This window comes from Cryptomeria japonica, chromosome 1, assembly GCF_030272615.1.
Source record: "Cryptomeria japonica chromosome 1, Sugi_1.0, whole genome shotgun sequence".
Taxonomy (NCBI): domain Eukaryota; kingdom Viridiplantae; phylum Streptophyta; class Pinopsida; order Cupressales; family Cupressaceae; genus Cryptomeria; species Cryptomeria japonica.
The window spans coordinates 231881843-231902854 of record NC_081405.1 but is presented as its reverse complement, the minus strand read 5'-3'; the positions used below and the strand labels follow the sequence as shown (position 1 = coordinate 231902854).

Genomic DNA, 21012 nt, shown 5'->3' with positions numbered 1-21012 from the left:
AAAAAATATTAAATTTTATAAGATTTTTCATTGAACCCAACAATCTTGGTCCATTTCAATAATATTTCATACCAATGGTGAAATAATCAATAGAAATATACAATATTTTATAATATGCATGGCTTCAACAAGAAATCATTGTTAAAGTATGTGGCCATTGAAAACGCTCAAAATTTTAAAAGAAAATGAAATATCCAAACAAGCTCGAATGGAGATGCATATGATTGTGAAAACAAACAAAAGTGAATCTACATGCATGTGATAATGTTTCTACAAATATATACATGCATGTAATTAATGTAATGGAACTAAACATGAGACATCCATGTGATTGTCATTCTTAGAATATATTTTTGTTTGTCATGTATCCAACACTTTTCAATGTTGATATAAGAACTGTCTATGTGCCTTTTGAATTATAGTTTTTCTACATGATTATATAAGAGTAAAGAAAAAGGGCGATTAAAGGCGTATGCATTATATTTATATATAAAATGAGAATATATGAGAGAAAAAGGAGAAAATATTTTAAATCTATGTCAATAATTGTAGACGTTTAGGATGGATTTATCTTTTAGTTATTTAGTATGCATTTAATATATTTATTTTTCCTTCTCATGAAAAAGTGGTTGTGTTATATGACTATTATATTTCTACATTAAAATATAATTTTATATTTCATATTTTCTATCAAGAAAAAAATTTACTCTATTTCAATCGATTGGAGATATTAATGCTTTTACTATATATTGATTATTAAAAAGATTTAAATTTTTTTCTTCATAAATGATTATGAATATGGTGAAAGTATAGAATATGTTTTGTTGTGAAATATAGATATACATTTAAGAATCATAAATTATTTAACTTTTATAATGTCCTTTCAATTTAACCTTTTAAAATTTAATCTTACACTAGATTGAACAATTGATAATTTTAATAATATATACGCTAAAACAAAATTTATTAAATACTAGAATCAATCTAGATTATAAATACTTTTTCTTATAAAATGTTATTTTAATCCACAAATAATTAAGTGATTATTAGAAACCATCTTTCTCTATTTATTTATTATTATTATTGCTTGCCGGCTCGGGGAAGGGGGGATCGGTGGCGTAGAAATAAAAGGTGATTAATCTGACGTAACCTCCACTTTGATTTGATTTGAAATTCAATTGTTTAAATGTAAGCTTTCCGTTCACGTCAGAAGTCACAGTTCCTTGTCAAATTTATTTTAACATAATATTACAAAATCAGTCAACTGATAAGGGCTTGCCCTTAAAGTGACTTAAACACGTCCAACACAAAATCTTGCACATCCTCAGGCGTGTATTTGATGTACATATCGCTTTCAAACCGGCTTCTGATTCTGTTAAGAAAGGAGTCGTATGACGGAATCAATTTCTCAGTAATTGAAACTCTTAATTTCTCTCGCAGGTTGACGTCAGGAACCACCCATTCGCCATGCCTTCTCTTCACCTCTTCCATTGCTGAATTGAACTCCTTTAATCTCTCTTTCAAAACTCCGCCGTTCGAAGGAACTTCTTCGTCTGTTACACAAGACAACACTTTCATCCACGCAGCTCTCTCATATTTCACCGCGTACTGTCTCACTTTATTCCACTGTTTTCTCACCCACCCATCCCCCAGAATGTATTTAATCTCAGATCCATTCACTTTTTGTACTATGTAGTGAAGGTTGTTCATGAGAAAGAGATACGACAGGGCCACGTCTTTGTACAGATCAGATTTTTTGTCGATCTTGCACAGCAGGGTGAAGACGGTCCATCCGAGGTGGACAGACAGCGGGGCAGAGGAATCAGTCAGCTCATTGTCGGGGAGGACTTTCGGTAGCTCCCGTGGCGCATCTGTGATTATGTTTACCAGAGATTCCTTGTAATCGGAGAGAAAAGTGAGATAATTCATAACGTATCTGGTGAGAGGATGAATACTGCCGCCCGCAATGGGAACCTTAGATTTCTCCTTCTCAACTGCCTTCTCAAATTCCATCAAAATTCCCCGGGCCGCCTCGCCGAGTTGCACCAAGTTCCTTTTAGCCTGCTCGTGCACGCTAAAGCAAGCTTCTTGAGAAAATATGTCTTCTATTTCAGGCATAAGATCGGTGAGTGCTTCGTAGAGGTCGAGCACCCTAAACATTCTTTCGGGCGCCCGGCTGGTAACGGCCACGGCCTCTGCAAAGGCAAGAAGCCTTTCTGCGGGCTCCTTGCTGATTTCAGCAAAACAAGAATCTCTCATCTTGTCAAGTCCCCCAAACACATCGACGCACAGCCGTTTCTCTCGGGCAAACAGAATTCGGATACTGATTTTGGCAGCGTATATCCATTTCTTGATCTTGTCATCCAGGACTGTCCACTCCATTTTTCGAACATCGTTCAACCTCACCTTCTCCACGCCCAGATTGTATAAACTCTCTTCCACCACGGACTTTCTCGTGAGAGTGAAGACTCGAACGCATTCCCTCGTGTATCCACTCTTCGCCATGCGCTGCGCTATATTCCGTAGATCCGCCATGGCGTCCAACGGAACCGTGTCGAATTCGCATGTTCTGTCTGATGACGAACAGATGGAGCTGAATTGGCTGCTGCCGTCGTCGTCACCGTAAGAGCATGTTATGCTGTCCTCTGTGCTCGAACAGGAGGACGGTCGGGCCGATGACTCCCGATCTGGATCGATGGGTTCGCTGTTAGATAACAGAATTTTGTGAAACTCGTTCTGCAGACGGGCCATCGACATTTTCATCAGCCGCTGCGCACGGACGAGTTGGGCAGCGTTGGTTCCGCCGGCGGACAAATGTTCCATGAGCCGTTGGAGGTTTTGGACAGAGTCCATGTACATACGGACTTCTTCTGCGTTGCTCTGAAAGAGCATTTTGCTGCTTTTATTTGTGTCCCATTTGGAAATCAATATCTCTGCTGCGGCTAACATTTCTTCCATATCTTCTAAATTATTGCTATCTAATGTGTTTGTAATAACAGGGTGCATTCTAAGAGCGCCTCTGATCATGTTGTCGGAGGCACTTAGATATTCTACAATATGCTATGCACTGATCATAATTCTGCCTACAATTCCTTCAATCTTGATTCTATTCGATATTTAAACTAAATTAACACAAATACAGTGACAGTAGTTAAGCAATTTTGTAGCGGTGAAGAAACGGTACGAAATCTTGCAAGCCAAGCACATATATGAGAAACAAGAAATGAAAAGAAAACTAAATTATGTTTGCTTTGGGTGCTCGCTTTCGCCCAGATAATCTTCTTACTCAAAAGAGAAGAAATCCCATGGAATTTAAGCCAAGTTTAACGCGTAGAACATCGAATATAATACAATCGTATGACTTCGTCGCCGGGTTCTTTTTGACCGTTTATTCCCAAATTTGATGTAGAGTAGACTTTGAAGGTCATTGTCTCGTAACCATTCTCGAAGCTGCGATCACCAAATCAACCCTTAAGAGATCCAATTGATTAATTTATTTAAATGTAAGCTAAATCATAGAGAAGCACCTACTACGCAGAGCCACGTGTATGTTAATATTGTTTAATTTGACTTGCAAATGTGTGGACGACTTAGACTAAAATAATTGAGGTATTTCCTTCCCCGGGCCTGCACACAAACAATAATAAAAAATAGAAAAGATTCTTTTAATTATCCTATTCCCTTACTTCTCGATTAAAGATATATGTATGTGTAATATATGGTGACATGAGAAGTATTGAAACAACATTCTAGAAGTATTGTAATTGTCCAATTTCTTAGAAGTTTAAAGTAAAAAAATGATTTGTGATTTCTATTTTTTTTAAGGTTGGCATAATAATATTTCATACTTGATACTTGATTGTTTTCATGTAATTGAAATTCTAGTTTTTGTCTATTATATAAGGATTTGGTCAATTATATTAAGATGGAATAAGATATGAACCTTCTTAATGTATTGAAAATTAATATGCATATAGTTATTTTATTGTTTCACTTCACACTATATTTCATGCTCTCAATCTATCAATAATAATCTATAGAGGAAAATATTTATATTATTTTCATAACCAACCAATGCTAACATCATTAATACCAATAATCTCTTGACATATATTTTTTATTCTTAAGAATAATGTAGAATACATAGTATTTCTTGAATGCACAAATGTAATGATAAGAAAATAAAATCACCATATTCTGAAAGGGAAAAATACATCAAACAAGTACATAGTTAGAATAAAGAATATCAATCCCAAATGTCTACACACTTTTATTAGCATAATAAAACATGCATAACAAACCCTTTCTTTTCTTACTTGTCCTCTTTTCATATAGAAATGTAATACATATGCCTTTAATGCATTGAAGATTGAGCATTTGGTTAGTGCTTGACATAAAAATATTAAATATTATGAGTTTACTTTAATCTTCTATCATAGTTTACAAAAAAATGATAGTTCCAAATGTTCTTCGCATTCTTCATGCAACCTTGACAATTGGAATTTCTAGCCAAGTATAGTCTATATTGGAATAAATAAGTGGCATATATGATTGTTTTACAAGGGGCCTCCAAAATTGATAATGAAGAGAGAAAAAGGGGGAAAGGATTAATTGCATATATTAATAAATAAAATAGAACAAAAGAATTCAAAAAAAAAACAATGAATCTATTATACCTTGTCCTCACCTCCTCCAATTGAGTGGGAAGTGGAAATGCACCCTGGATTCTCCACTTGATTTCCTCCTTAGGATGAGGGATGTGGATTGCTCTCCACTACACAACAAGTGATGAGATTCAGATAATGTGATAGATGAGGGACTATGAGTGTCAATATTTGGGCATGGTATGGATGCTATGGATGATTCTTGGATTCAAAAGAATAACATGACAATATGAATGAGATGGATATGATTGTGAATGGAGGGGACTCCAATTTATAGATTGGAGGGGCCTAAAATGGATGGCCAAGATTGAAGAAATGGAGGGCTATGATTGAAAGTGAGTGGGAGAGGATTTTAGAGCACAAGTGGGGGATCTAAGAGATTTTCCAAAAAGGCATTTCTTGTCTCCACACTTCTCAAATACATGGGGAAGAGTTCCCCAAGTACATTGGGAAGAGAGGAAAGAAATTGAAAATTCCTTGGGAGAGGACAAGAGGAATTAAAAATTCTGAAGAAAGAGGGAGTATGGGGAGAATAAAGGATGAAGGAAATAAAAATTCCTAGGGAAGAGGGGGCATCAGGAGATTGAAGGGATTTGACATTGCTTGAATGGACCAAAAGTGGATAGCATTTAAGGTTAGAGGATGAGATGGGAAAGCCATTTATGGCAAAGAGTTGACCCATCCCTAATCAAGGTGATTAAGGATGGGAAAATTATTAGGAGTGATTAGGTGGGTTAATGAGGGATTAGAGTGCAAGTGGGCAAGTTAGGAGGATGGGACATGAGGAGAGAGAATGAGTGGAGGAATATAAAAAATGAAGAAAATATTCATCATGATTAGGCTAGAATTAATTATGATAAGTGATAGGGATTAAGAGGGTGATTTGTAGGAATCATGGCATTAATTAATTAATTATGATTAGAGAAGAATATTGAAGATATTGGCTAAGGTTGGAAATTAAATTGATTTAAGAAGAGTGGGTATTTATATAATCAATTGATAAATTAATTATATGGATGAGGGATATAATTAATTAAATATAATTTAATTAGTTTTGAGAAGAATAAAGGCTAACTTAATTAATGCAATTAATTATGCCAGAAGCAATAAATTAATTAAATATTAATTTAATTAATTTTGGACATCTATAGATAATAATCAATACTTACCCCAAAGAAAACAATCAAGACTGGTTGAAATGCCTTAAGTATTATGATGTGAACAAGGAAAAATTGAAAGCAAACCTAAAGCAAGGTTGGGACTAATTGGAATTTTATTTAAAAAGATGGTGAATAAAAGTCCTTCCTGTCACGCGCATGTTTTTTTCCTTGGCCTAAGCTCCCCTATAGGATAGCGGGAATCTTTTAGGTTGACCCTGCCCTCTCGCATTGTTGCAAATGTGATGTTGTTGATGAGTATGAATGGTTCTCATTGATGTTAACATAATGGTTGTCATTAATGTCAGTACATGGTTTCAGTGTTGGTGATCTGGAAGATGTGTTCTTGGAATGCTTGGTGCTCTGAATGGTGTATCTCAGTTGATATTCAACATGGATTGATTAAGTTAATGGTGATTTAGATATCTTTGTTGATCGAATATGGTGTTGATCGATTGTATTCATGTATATCTAGTTCAAACACATGCGTCCAGCCCCTTAGGAACACACACACACACACACAAATATATATATATATGATGGTCCCTTAGGACACAATGCCACCTTTTTAACATTAGTGTATACAACATACCCCTTATGACCCAACTTGACCACATAAGATCTCATATTGTGTCCTAATTGTACGATCACCCCTTAAGTCATGTGTCTTAAATGATCAATTACAAAATTTGTAGATGTTAAATTTGAAATTTCTATTCTAAGTACATGAAATTAACTAATTATGACTATACCCCTCTTAACATACTATTACGACCATACCCCTTTTAACATACTAGGGCCTATTAACTATATCTATATATATTAAATGTCATATATTAAATAGCATAATAGGTCCTATTAGGTATATATTAAATGAAGTAATTACGATCAAATTTAATTTAATTACGACCATGTCCCCTTAAGACACATGTAATTAGGACATGCATGTGTCTTAAGGGGATGGTCGTAATTATTTATTTATATATATATATATATATATATATATATATATGATGGTCCCTTAGGACACAATGCCACCTTTTTAACATTAGTGTATACAACATACACCTTATGACCCAACTTGACCACATAAGATCTCATATTGTGTCCTAATTGTACGATCACCCCTTAAGTCATGCGTCTTAAATGATCAATTACAAAATTTGTAGATGTTAAATTTGAAATTTCTATTCTAAGTACATGAAATTAACTAATTATGACTATACCCCTCTTAACATACTATTACGACCATACCCCTTTTAACATACTAGGGCCTATTAACTATATCTATATATATTAAATGTCGTATATTAAATAGCATAATAGGTCCTATTAGGTATATATTAAATGAAGTAATTACGATCAAATTTAATTTAATTACGACCATGTCCCCTTAAGACACATGTAATTAGGACATGCATGTGTCTTAAGGGGATGGTCGTAATTATTTATTTAAAATGATCCCCTTAAGCCACATGTGTGTCCTATTTAAAGTAACTTCTTCCCCTTAAACCACATACATCCTATAATTTAGGCCTATCCCCTTAAGTTGTGCATACATCCTAATTAGGCCTATCCCCTTAAGCCACGTGTCCTAGTTAGGACAATCCCTTTAAGTCATGTGTCTTAAAAGATTAATTGCAAAATTTGTAGATGCTAAATTTGAAATTCCTATTCTAAGTATGAAATTAATTAATTACGACCATACCCCTTTTAAAATGTATTAAATTACAACCATACCCCTTAAGCCACATGTGTCTCCTATTTAAAGTTTCTTTCACTTTTAAGCCACATACATCCTAATTAGGCCTATCCCCTTAAGCCACATACATTCTAATTAGGCCTACCCCCTTAAGCCATGTGTCCTAGTTAGGCCAATCCCTTTAAGTCATGCATCTTAAATGATTAATTACAAAATTTGTAGATGCTAAATTTGAAATTCCTATTCTAAGTATGAAATTAACTAATTACGATCATACTCCTTTTAACATGTATTAAATTACGACCATACTCCTTAAGCCACATGTGTCTCCTATTTAAAGTGTCTTCCCCTTTTAAGCCACATACATCCTAATTAGGCCTATCCCCATAAGCCACATACATCCTAATTAGGCCTATCCCCTTAAGCTACATGTCCTAGTTAGGCCAATCCCTTTAAGTCGCGTGTCTTAAATGATTAATTACAAAATTTGTAGATGCTAAATTTACGATTCCTATCCTAAGTATGAAATTAACTAATTATGACCATACCCCTTTTAAAATGTATTATTATTATCATACCCTTTAAGACACATGTGTCTCCTATTTAACGTTTCTTCCCCTTAAGCCACACACATCCTTATTAGGCCTATCCCCTTAAGCCACATACATCCTAATTAAGCCTATCCCCTTAAGCCACGTGTCCTAGTTAGGCCAATCCCTTTAAGTCATGTGTCTTGAATGATTAATTAAAAAAATTGTAGATGCTAAATTTAATTATGACCTATTTAGGCCTATCCCCTTAAGCCAAAATTGTCCTATTTCTAGTTTGATCTCCTTAAGCCACATGTTCGAGTTAGGCCAATCCCCTTAAGTCACGTGTGTTACAATGATTAATTACAAAAAAATTCATAGATGTTAAATTTTAAATTCTTATGTGATCATATGTAAAAACATGTTCTTGATTTCATGTACACATGTATGTATATATGTAAATTCTTGATCATTCATCTTTTTGTAGAGCTTGTATACATATGTAATGTATATGTATATTGGACATGTTTTAAAATTATTTATAATTTATTAATGTTTTAGTTTCAAAAGTTAGTTTTTAAATTTTTATTTGATTTGTAATTAAACGTATGTACATGTGTGTGTGTGTGTGTGTGTGTGTGTGTGTGTGTGTGTGTGTGTGTGTGTGTGTGTGTGTGTGTGTGTGTGTGTGTGTGTGTGTGTGCACAACTCAGATTGCATACACATCATCAGATGGATGAGTTTGATATAGAAGATTTGATTAATGTAGCAGGGGCTCAACGTCCCCAGATGACCCTGTCCATGGTGCACCACCTCCACCCCCATCTCCACCCCCACCCCCTCCTCCACCTCCACCTCCTAGTTCTACTCAGGCTCGATTTCGAGCCATTATTGATGAAAATGTTGTTTTCATAAAGGGGAAAGTTAATGAGATCCTTAGAGCACCACATATGTCCCCACAGATGCAGAGCTCAATTCACATCAAGCATGGAGGGAGGAGAGACACCATTTTTATTCTGATGGCCTCTCCTATAGGGATATTTTGGACTTAAGAATACACAAATATCAGTCTATTCCATATTTTTCAAACCCCATCACAGGTGAACCCATTCCACCAAACAAATCCCGCATATCCATGGGGTGGTGTACACATCGAGGTATGGCCGATAATTTTTGGGATCGGCGGCAGATGGTATTTGACTCCCCACCACATGCCAACTTAGAGTGCCCTTTATACTTCTTGAGAAAATTATATGTAGAGTTTGTGTTGGGTTGAAAGCCCAATTATTTTGATATTAGAGCATTCCAGGGTGTTGGTGGTGGCATGCCACAAGATAGGTTGGGGGCACGTATTGACCCCAGCAGACTAGCCCATCGCCAGGCCATTGTGGCTCCTATGCTTGTTATATCTATGACTGTTCATCAACATTTTGTTATCTCCACATTGGACTCATTGACCACACTCATTGGTAGCCTTAGTGAGAAGAAATTTGATTTGATGGACCGTCACCACATTGACACTGGTGGAGATCTACTAGGAGGTGAGGATGATGTTGACATGAGTACAACCATTATATGTACATCAACACCTCATTTTTGTACAATTTGCCATCTACTATGCTATGGGACTTGTGATGGTCCAAACCTTGCTTCGAGTTCATATCATGGTCCATCCTCTTCTACTGCACAGTGAGCATCCACTGATCATGATAATATTGGTTCATATGTCAATTTTCTTTGTGCTGATGATCATCCCATGCATCATTATTCATGTGGTAGACAGGTATGGGGTCTTGTACATACATATAATTTTCTATATATATTTAAATTTATATTTATATAGATCTCTCTATCTATATGTCTTCACTATTTACACATGTATGTCTCCAGCCCATGTTTGGGGCAACTATAACACCGACTTCCATGTCAAATTATCCACTTGCCACTATGGTGAGTACAGCTCCTCCAGCATTGGTTGTTGCGGATGAGCAAAGAGATTTTGTACATTGACACTCTATCTTAATTTATATAGATCTAGATATTTAATTAGTTTTGTTAATGAAACTTACATGTTATTTTAAATAAATTTAAATATGTAATTAATTTTGTTGTACAGGTGGACACGACCATCAGGATGAGTTTACATTCAGATGGGCCATATGATCATCCTGACCTGCTTGTTAGTTTTCTGTAGACATTGTCTGCATTTAAGGTATTTAATGTTGATTTAAATTTATAAAAAATTAATACAAGTTACTTTTTTATTTAAAAATTAAATTAATTTGTATATATATTAAATATATATGTACGTGTGTGCATATAATTGACACACGTCTCTTTTTTAAATACCTTATAGGAACTTGTTGATAGTGGAGATTTTGTTGATGTCGCCTAGGATACATTGCGTTGAGGAGATGATCTGAGTCAGGTATGTGTATGAACATTTTATCTCTAGTTCAAATTGAATATTTTAAATATAAATATAAATTAAATTTTTATTTTAAATAATTGATCAATCTATATATATGTGTGTATGTACTATATTGCATGAGATAGCAGTGGCATTGATTGCCCCTATAGCACCTAGAGATGAAGAGCCCTCAGTGGAGTCTAGAGGAGATGAGCCTACTCATGTACATGCATGTGCTACTGAACTTATAATTAAAAATTTTAAATTATTTTTAAATATATATAATTACACATGAACTACGTGGTTCTCACAAACTTTCATTTTTGTCTTGCAGAGTGGATCTTCTCCTCATTCTCGTCCATGTGACTTGAAGAGGAATCTAGAATGATTTAGGGCTTGTTGTCTTCATTTTAGGGGCTATATATATATAGTTCTTTGTTACGTGTACATATCTTTCATGCAGTTTACTGACATTTGATCATTCCATCCCATCAGACTTGTTTATTTTGCACACTTTGATTATATATTTCATTTTGAGCATGGACTTGTTTCATCACACATGGACTTGTTTATTTTGCACGTACTTTGATTATATTTCATGTTGACCACATGTGGACTTGTTTCACCACACATAGACTTGATATACATATGTGTACATGTGATATATATATGTTTTACACTCAAAGTTCTAGTACACATACATACATGTTTCATGGATATTATATTTATGTATATTTATTTATTTATAATCATGTGGAGCTATGTATTTCATGGCATACGTGTGCAATGTTAAAAGCGATTGACATACATATGTATATTAAATTTATACACAATTTCATATGTGTGTGTGTGTGTATGTACATGTACTAAAAATAAATAAATACATTAAAAATAATTGAAGCTTGCAATTGTTTAACTAGAGAACGTACACATATACACATGAGCAATTGATATTTATAAAAAATAGCACACTTGTACACATGTATACATTAAAAATAAATGAAGCAATTTTGATATTTGTTTAAGTAACACATGTACACATATTGTATACATTAAAAATAAATGAAGCAATTGATATTTTTTTAAATAACACATGTACACATATGTACTAAAAGCTTATATAAAAAAGTTTAATCTTTGCATCTGTTGAATATAATAAAAGTTTGATCCACATCTCAAATTTAAAAGTTTCAAGATCCACACATGTCTTAAATCTATATATTAAAGAACTCAATATTCTGAAATCTAAAGTATTATATAAGTTTGATCCAATCTAATATATTAAAAGCAGTTTCAAAAGCGATCTAGATAAATTAGATCTTTGCAGTTTCAAAAGCGATCTAGATAAATTAGATCTCCACAGTTAAAAGCAGTTACAAGATGTACCTACATGCACACAAAAAAAATTAATCATAACTTAATTAGAATTAAATTATTAAATATATGTATTTTAAAAGTAATTCAATTTCTTGAGGTCAAGTTCATGAATTTAACAAATAAATGATTCCTACCAATTCATTAAAAATATTGATATAATTAGATGCTTGACCAACTTGACATTTAGTTACCTAAGATATAAACCTAGAACAACAATTAAAAATAGTTAGATATAGAAATTAAAAATACAAAAAATAACTAAGTCAAATTTAACAAAAAACATGATGCATGTACCAATTAGGACATGGATTAAGGGCCTGCAAGTCTTATTGGGACATGTGGAAAGAAAGGTGATCAAAGTAAATGGGACATGTGGCTTTACAAGGAGAATGAATTTGAAAATGGGACATGGATTAAGGGCACATGTGGCAAGGAAGGGGATCGAACTAAATAGGACATGTGGATCTTTTAAAAGGGGATCATTTGAACTAATTAGGACAAGACAAACTATAAGGGAATCTATCTACATAATTGGGACATTTGGCAAGGAAATGGATGTAACTAAATCCTATACATGGCTTAAGGGGACATAACATTAGAATCTAGATGGAAACTTACAAAATGGTTTCAAAATTTATTAAAAGCAATTTAACAATTTATCATTGAAAAACATCAAATATAGAAATTAAAACTAAACATTTAACAAAAAAATTGATGCTTACCAATTCATTGGAAATCTTCATTTAATTCTAAAGATTCATGAACTCGTTTCACATGCCACCAACAACAAAAAACTACTAAAGATAAACCTACAACAACAAAAAAATAGTTAGATATATATTATATATATGATTTATAGGGGGTGAATTTAAGTTAACTAGGACATGGCTTAAGGGGAATTAACTGATTAGGACACATGAGGCAAGCTGAAGGTGATGGGCATAATTGGGACATGTGGCTTAAGGGGATCAAACTAGAAATAGGACATGTGGCTTAAAAGAGGATTTTTGAACTAAATAGGACATGGCTTAAGGGGAAATTAACTGATTAGGACATGAGGCTTAAGGGGATGGGTGTATAATTGGGACATGTGGCTTAAGGGGATCAAAATAATAAGGACATGGCTTAAGGGGACAAAAAAAATTAGAATCTAGATGGAAATGCAAAATAGTTGTTCACATTTTAAAATAATTATGAAAACCTATATTTTAAAAGAAACTTATCAATTTATCAAATTGAAAGACATGTACTTTTTAAAAAAAGTATACATACCTCTATTTATTAAATACTTATTCCATTACATGTACCACAATTGTGTAAGAGCTCTCAATAAGGGGATGAACCTATATATCAAACAATAATATTTAAACCATAGATCAAATGGTACAATAAAAATAAATTATATATATATATATTATATACATGTGTTCATACATACATACGTCTTTATTTAAATACTTATTCCATTGTACCATCTGCATCCTCTCTTTTTTCCAAAGAATCTATAATTGTCTCGTGATCTTCCATAGAAATTGTCCACAACTTTTTATTACTAGGTCTGTCGCGATATCTCACTAGTTGTATATTTATTGCAACAATAAAATGTGAGTAGTGTATTATCTTCTCATGTGTTTCATAATCTTCAAAACTAGGCAAGCCATTCTTCCTTGTCAAATATTTCCTTAGCCAAGTTCCAACAACATCCACTGAACCAATTGGACAATGAAAACCATCATCATCTTCTCGAGGATTAACTAATTTGTGTGTAGTCTCAACACATCAAGCCAACCCATATTTAGTTTCATCTTCATTGTCCCCAGGTGCAACAACAACATACACATGTCCTACAAAAAATATATTAATAAATTATCAAAATTGAGAATAAAAAAATTACCATTTTTAATTTACATTAAATATAAAAAAGTTTGTAACTAATTTTATTAAATGGTCAACAAAATAATTAAATGATTACCTTTTTGTACAAGGTCTGAAACACGATCATAATCATCTGATGCAAATAGTTGATCATTATCTTCAATTGTGTTAATCTGATCTTGTGTTTGAGTAGGACTCAATGATATTTGATTCCAATCTTCAACCCATTCATTATTCTCACATACATCAAAATCACTTGAAATACAAAACTGACAAAAACATGCAAGTTCCCTTATCCATATAGTCCATGCGCTTGCATTTGAACTCTTAAATGAATGCCATTTTGCCGATCTGCTAATTGTCTCACAATCAAATTTTGGCACAATGTTTTCCTCTTCAACTAACCAAAAGAATTGCGTAATGGTAGAGTTCACACCTGATCGAGTAGATAAGGTTGTATTGCACCAATCTACAATTGCACGTGCATCTTTAAATTTTACATTATCTTCAAATTTTAATTGGTCTTTAGAAATAATTCTTTTAACACATGCACCAGCTCCATCATGTTCTCCTTTACCATGTCCTACTTCAAAAAAACTCCATATCTGTTGGATATTGTATTCCTTGTGAGCCTTGCTTAACCAATAAAACATTCGAGTATTCTTGAATTGTCCTGTACAATTATCTGACCATATAATCTATGTTGTGTCATCTAGATTCCTCTTTCTCTTAGATTTCTGTAAAATATGCTGAAACAATATTGAACAAACTCTAACGAGTGCATCCTATTATCACTCACATAGAAATGATACTCCCTCAGGATTTTTCTATCATCCTTTGTGCTATCATCTACATGTCTATAAACAATATGAACAAAAATAGCAACTTGAGTGGAATTGTAATATTGAGATTGAATTTCCTCTCGTGGCTTAAGAGTATAGTTTTCTGCAAAGTCCACCACTGATAGTATACTTCCAACTGGAAATGTATTTCTACATGTGCAAAATTGAGAATCAAGCCATCTAGCATGTTGAGAGTGTGTCACATATTTTGGTACAATCCTACTTTTAAATTCTTACATGAATGCATGTACACTAACCTTCTCTATGATTAAATTGACACGCTTTCCTGTTTTCCCATCCTTTAAGGGATACTCAACATTCTTAAATCTTCTAACATCCACTAGTTGTTGTCCAAAATTAGTTTCACTACTCTTATGCATACATTCTACCAGTGATAAAAAATTGCCACAACTAGAACATTGTCTAGAGATACATGAACGTAAATAAAATAACTGCCAATCAGTTCTTTCACAAAATAAACTTGCTACAAATTCCTTGATTGATTCAGGTGGCATATCAATAGCACATTCCTAGATAAGCATGTTACTATGCAAAGCACAACGTATGTATCGAAAAACATCATAGTAGTAATAAAATTGCACGTGTGTTTTACAACAACAAGAGATTCTTTGCTTATTAATTTTCACATACTAGGGATTGCAATTTTCAAATGATATTTGACTTATAGTAATATTTCCAGGTAACACAACTTCATCCAATTTTTTTTTATTAAATTCAGTTTGAGTTGTGTCTAATAGGTGTTTTGGATGAATGTCATGAATTTTCGACCCCACACTCAACTTTAGAACATCTCTAGCATTAGATGATACCCTTTTATTATCATGCCAAAACTTTTCAACCAAATATTTCACTTCAATATTCAATTTCATATCTGGCCTTCGAAGTCTACCACTAAAACTCCAACTTTGGTTGATTGGATAATTTTCAATAATTTCTCTTCTTTTAGTTGCTCTAACCAATGTTTTAGGATGTGTATATGGTGAAAATGGATACAACAATGACAATATTGAAAGACTAAATGAATTCAACCACAAAACCTTAGCCTAACAACAACAAAGATCCACCATAACATATGAAGATTACCTAAGACAATGCAAATAAAATGAAATCACAAAGATTATACCATCACATGTCCAATAGGGTTTTAATCTCCATTCTTCCTATCTCCATTGATCTTGCTTGATATATTTGCTCTCAGATTTTATGTGCACAAGAGCTCAACAAAGAACGGAAATGTGGTTGCAAGTAGGATCTCATATGAAAAGTGTAGTGTAGTCAAGTGCATAAATTGATTAGCTAGGTTTTGATAATGAAGGAAGCATCTCCTTATATAGAAGACACTATAAGAAATGGAGGGATAAGATTGAGAGGTGTAAAAGAGGTCGGCTATCATTAAAGGGTAGGTAGAGAAAATAATAAAATAATGAAAGCGGTAGGTAGTGTATGAATTAAGAGATGATTGACATGTGCCATGGGTAGAAAAGGTTAATGAATTAATTAAATAAATAAAGATTTATTTAATTAATAGAAGAAGTGGGATCAATTAAATAAATAAGATATTTATTTAATTTAGGAAAAGGGATAATTTAAATAAATAAATGTATTTATTTAAATGAGAAATAAGGCTAGAAGAGGATAAATGAATTAATTAAATAAATAAAGATTTATTTAATTAATAGTTGAATTAGGCTAAAATAATTAAATAAATAAAAATATTTATTTAATTAGACTGGACAATTTTAGGTGTCTACATTTTGCCCCTTTTTGAGACAATGCAGCTTGTCACGTTGTTTCAAAGAAGATAAGATGAACTGATACAAAGTTGCCCCAAGATGGGAATGATATGCCCCCTCAAGAGATTGGATGAAAAATGTCTAAAAGGATCACAGATAATCTCTCGATAAGAAAGAAAGGCTAGAATGGACTGATCGGATAGGATAGAGTGACAAAGTCACGAGATAAAGAAGACTGACTCGAGAGACAAGGGCTAGGACTAGGGCTAGGGCAGTCTATAAGATAGATTACGAGGGAAATACATCCTCATTGTCATCCACACATCCAAGAGATCAGAGTGCAGAGTGAGATAGAGGAGCAGCAGTCAGCAGTGATGGCATTGGTTCACAGATTCGATCGCGTTCGCCGATATCAGAGGCTAGTAGATGTAGGAGAGTCGGTAAGTACCGCAAAACCTCCTTGTACTTTGTTGTAATAAATGTTGTCATAAATGCATGTCAAGTAGTGCAATAAATGTGCTTTAGGTATGTCAAACGAGGTAAAAACGTTAAGGCGCATCTGCGTCATGAATGCATGCTTATGTCTTCAAGGTCAAATCGGTAGTTCTGTGATAAACATACACTGACAATTGGATAAGCTGTTGAGAGGATACACTCAAGCAGGTCCTCTAGGGAAGACTAGGATAGATCGAGGCACTTTGTGATGAACAGTGAGTACCAATATGAGCAACACTTTGTGATGAACAGTGAGTGTCAAAATGAGCAGCACTTTGTGATGAATAGGGAGTGCAAATATGAGTAGCACTTTGTGATGAACAGGGAGTGGAAAACATGTAGTACTTTGTGATGAACAAGGAGTACCACTAGGATAGATAGCAACACTTTGTGATGAACAGTGAGTGACACTAGGATAGAAGCAACACTTTGTGATGAACAGTGAGTGTCACTTTGACTGACATGATTGCTTTTCTTGACTGCAGGAGTATCTACCTATGCCGGAGTCATGAGAGAGATTCCCATCGACTCAGAGGTTACGACCAGAGCTGATATTTAAGGGTAGAGCCGCGATTGAGGTTATGGGCCTGTGACATATTTTGTATGTGCCTGAGTTTTGGGCGAACATGGGGTTGCTGACTACGCTTGCTAAGAGATGACATTTTGAGACATGCACATTTCATTTGCTGATGGGTGAGATGACAGTCACCTTGGAGGATGTGTAAAAGATACTGAGGATACCGATCGATGGGGAGTTAGTTCCCTATGATCGAGACGGAGATAGGGAGGCCCTGAGACAAGTGTTTCAGGATCCCGAACTAGAGATGAGAGCTGGACACGTGGCATGGGACACAATGACAGTGACAGGACTGGCACTACTAGCAGTGCTAGGAGGAGTGATTAGTGGATTCTTGTGTCCAGACAGGGTGACACGAGGGTTGGTTGTGGGCTGGGGGAGCACCTTGGAGACACTGGTTACACAACACACCAGATATGCCTGGGGACCATGTGTGCTAGCACACTTGTACTATGAGCTGCATCAGTTTGTGTATCATGGATCCGTAGGATTGGACTGCGGAGTTACATTGCTATAGGTATGGGCCTATGAGCATCTGCCGATTACTCGACCGGTAACCTTTAGGGGTAGGGGTCATGGATGCAGTTTTGTGCATTTATATGATATGATTACATCACAGCCACGGATTGGCAGGTTGGAGCATTGGTGTCGAGTCCTGGATGAGATCGACACTGTGATATGGAGGTTGTACCTTAGGTGCGAGCAGTGGGAGGAGGACGCAGTGGATCTACCTTATACTTTCCGGAGTAGATATCTAATTGGGCGGACACCCTATGTATTGGAGAGACAGCTGATTGATAGGGTATGCAGGCAGTTTGGCTATATTCAGCGGATGCCACGGGGTTCCGGGATGTATGCTCGGATAGTCAGGGATCAGGCACACTTTGGGCCATTATTGTCATATGATCAGGCCGTGACCCAGCTAGTAGAGATGGTATCGTTGCCATGGGATATGTGGCCAGAGATTGAGGATGCAGGCATGGATGTAGAGTACACGGTGTATTGGGCTGAGCATCTCTTTCCATGACTGACAGACCCAGGGGAGCTTCTAGATGGAGATGGTGGTAGGGATTGGGATGATGATGGAGATGGTGGGGGGAGAGGCCGACAGAGGAGGCGAGGTGCTATTGGAGAGAGGAGGGTGGCTCCACAAAGAGAGGGTGGGGAGGAGAGACAGGCTCGGGTGGTGAGGGGTCGCAGTGGATTTCCACTATAGGTGCTAGCAGCACAGGGTCCTAGACAGGTGCAGGGACAGGGGCAGAGGCAAGTACAGGTATAGGCACAGGCACCAGTACAGGGGGAGCCACAGGCAGAGGCACAGGGGGTCGAGGAGGAGGAGGATGAGCTACTTGAGCTGAGGGAGATCTGCCTGGGATAGGTAGATGAGCTTCAGGACATGGAGAGGGAGATAGCTAGGCTCAAGAGGCGACTGAGGGAGACAGAGCATGAGCGAGATTAGGCTATCTAGCACTATACTGAGGCTGAGATAGCGCTGAGGGCTGGGAGGCAGGCGGCAGAGGATATAGGGGCTGGATATGCCTATGTTCTACAGGCAAGGGAGGAGATAGGTTACTGGCGAGACCTATATTACGAGACAGTGCCACCAGAGCAGTGGGTGAGAAGCTTCCATAGACCATCGTGGATAGCAACAACTACGGGAGGGAGCCAGAGGAGACAGGCGTCCAACGGTGGGGTTATGGGTCCTCCACCACCACTAGAGAGAGGGGACAGGAGAGATGATCCTGGGGCGGGTCCTTCTAGGGCTCAAACTCTGTTGAGGTCAGGCAGCGCCGAGGGAGGGAGTTCATCATAGCCTTAGAGGGCTCCCTATGTATTAGTGTTTTGTACCATTTTGTATTATGATGTAGACATCTCCGGGTGTTTGTAGCCATATGATTTTGACATCATTGTATATTGACACTTTATATATATATATATATATATATATATATATATATATATATATATGAGATGATTCATCTTTGTGGCAGCTATATGCATGTGTACCTATGTGATGAGATGTTTCATGATGTATGTTTTTATGTGATGGATTATGACATGGATGCAAATATGTACATGAGGAAATGCAATATTTTTGTTCTTTTATGTTTTTAATATGTTATACATATGCAAATGTGAATGTATGAAATGCTAATGAATATGATAATGCAAACGATTATTTACATGATGAGAATATAAAATGTGCTAACATGTGTTGTGTGTAGGATGTGATGCAATTGTGATATCTATATGTATGTATGAAATGCTTATATGTTGTAATGCAGGTGAAACTACACAAGATGCAAATGTTTTTGGTGTGTCATTATACTCAATCATGTGATAGCAGGCTACACGGACTCAAGAAGGATGATGGAAGTCAATCAAGAAAGGGGGATGGAAGATAGAAGATATGAAAGTGAAAAGAGCTTCTTGTGTGTTATCATCATTGAGCTTTATTATGGCAAGTAGGTTATGAAAATCGAGGCATATGTTCGACCCAGAAAGTCATTGTACCTATTTGCATGGAGATAAGACAATCACAAACAAGGAATGCCCCAGTTCATACTAGACTCACAGTGTCCTCATATCCTTGGACAAGTCATAGCATTACTAAGAGACAATCTGCAGACAGCAAAGAAAAATAGGTGACGATACCCCATCCTCACCTTTGTAGTCAAAGACATCCTGGAGATAGAATCTCTAGTCAGAGACATCCTGGAAAAACTAAAAGACATGTCACCAAAAAGATAAAATCAAAAGAAAACCAAGACTTGACACCAACATCCACTGTAGTCCTCAAGTTTAGTGTCTCTTGTCACTTGTATAAGTCTTATTTGATTGTGGTCACAATGTTTACTTTCACAGAAAGGATAGATAGCACTAAACCAAAATGTTATCTGAGTCTGTTGAAAGATTTGATTTGTTGAAGCCCATTGTTGTTGTTGTGTCCCATCTGAAACTGACTGAATCCATGCAACTGATACTTCATTGCGAAGAAGATGTAACTTTATTGCGGATTGGCGATGCAAGTGTTGCTTTATTATGGATTGTGCGCATATAGACTGAAGAAAATTGGAAGAAACTGTACTCCTCAGAACATGCGATGTTCTTAGTTCCACACCCATTACTAGACGTAGGATTTGCCTTAGCCACAGATAGGACTTGATTTATTATGAATGGAGAAAGGTGAAAAGGGAGGTTATTATGGATAGCTAACCAATCTTGGGTAGATCAATAACAAGCCATGATGGGAATGTGTATGTTTATTATGGATGAATAGGTCATGAGTGTGTGCACAGTGAAAGGATGAAATGGAATCCTGAAGGAGGGAGGAGCAAAGTCTCTATGCATGGCGCCGGTGACCCGGTTTTCACCATGGTACTTGCCCAGGGTGCCACTGAAGTGGTTTTCACCATTGGACGAAATGTTTTTCCTTACTTTTTTTTGATTTTTTTAATTTTTTTGTGTCACAAGGTGCCTGTTTGCTAGGTTTTCACCAAGTAATGATTTTTTATGTTTTATGATTTTTTTGTATTTTTGAATTAGGATATTTCGAAGAGCTATGTGTAAAACCTGCAAAGGTGCATGCTGTTGATAGGATCCTCTAAATGTTCACCCTCTGTGGTTGA

At 35.7% G+C, this 21012-nt stretch overlaps 1 protein-coding gene across 1 annotated transcript; it reads right to left on the bottom strand.

Moving 5' to 3' along the window:
• Positions 1-1281: 1281 nt before the first annotated feature.
• Positions 1282-3027, bottom strand: LOC131035353 (exocyst complex component EXO70A1-like). Its single transcript, XM_059209324.1, has one exon. The coding sequence runs from the start codon at positions 3025-3027 to the stop codon at positions 1282-1284; it is 1746 nt and encodes a 581-aa protein (XP_059065307.1).
• Between the last annotated feature and the right edge of the window lie 17985 nt (positions 3028-21012).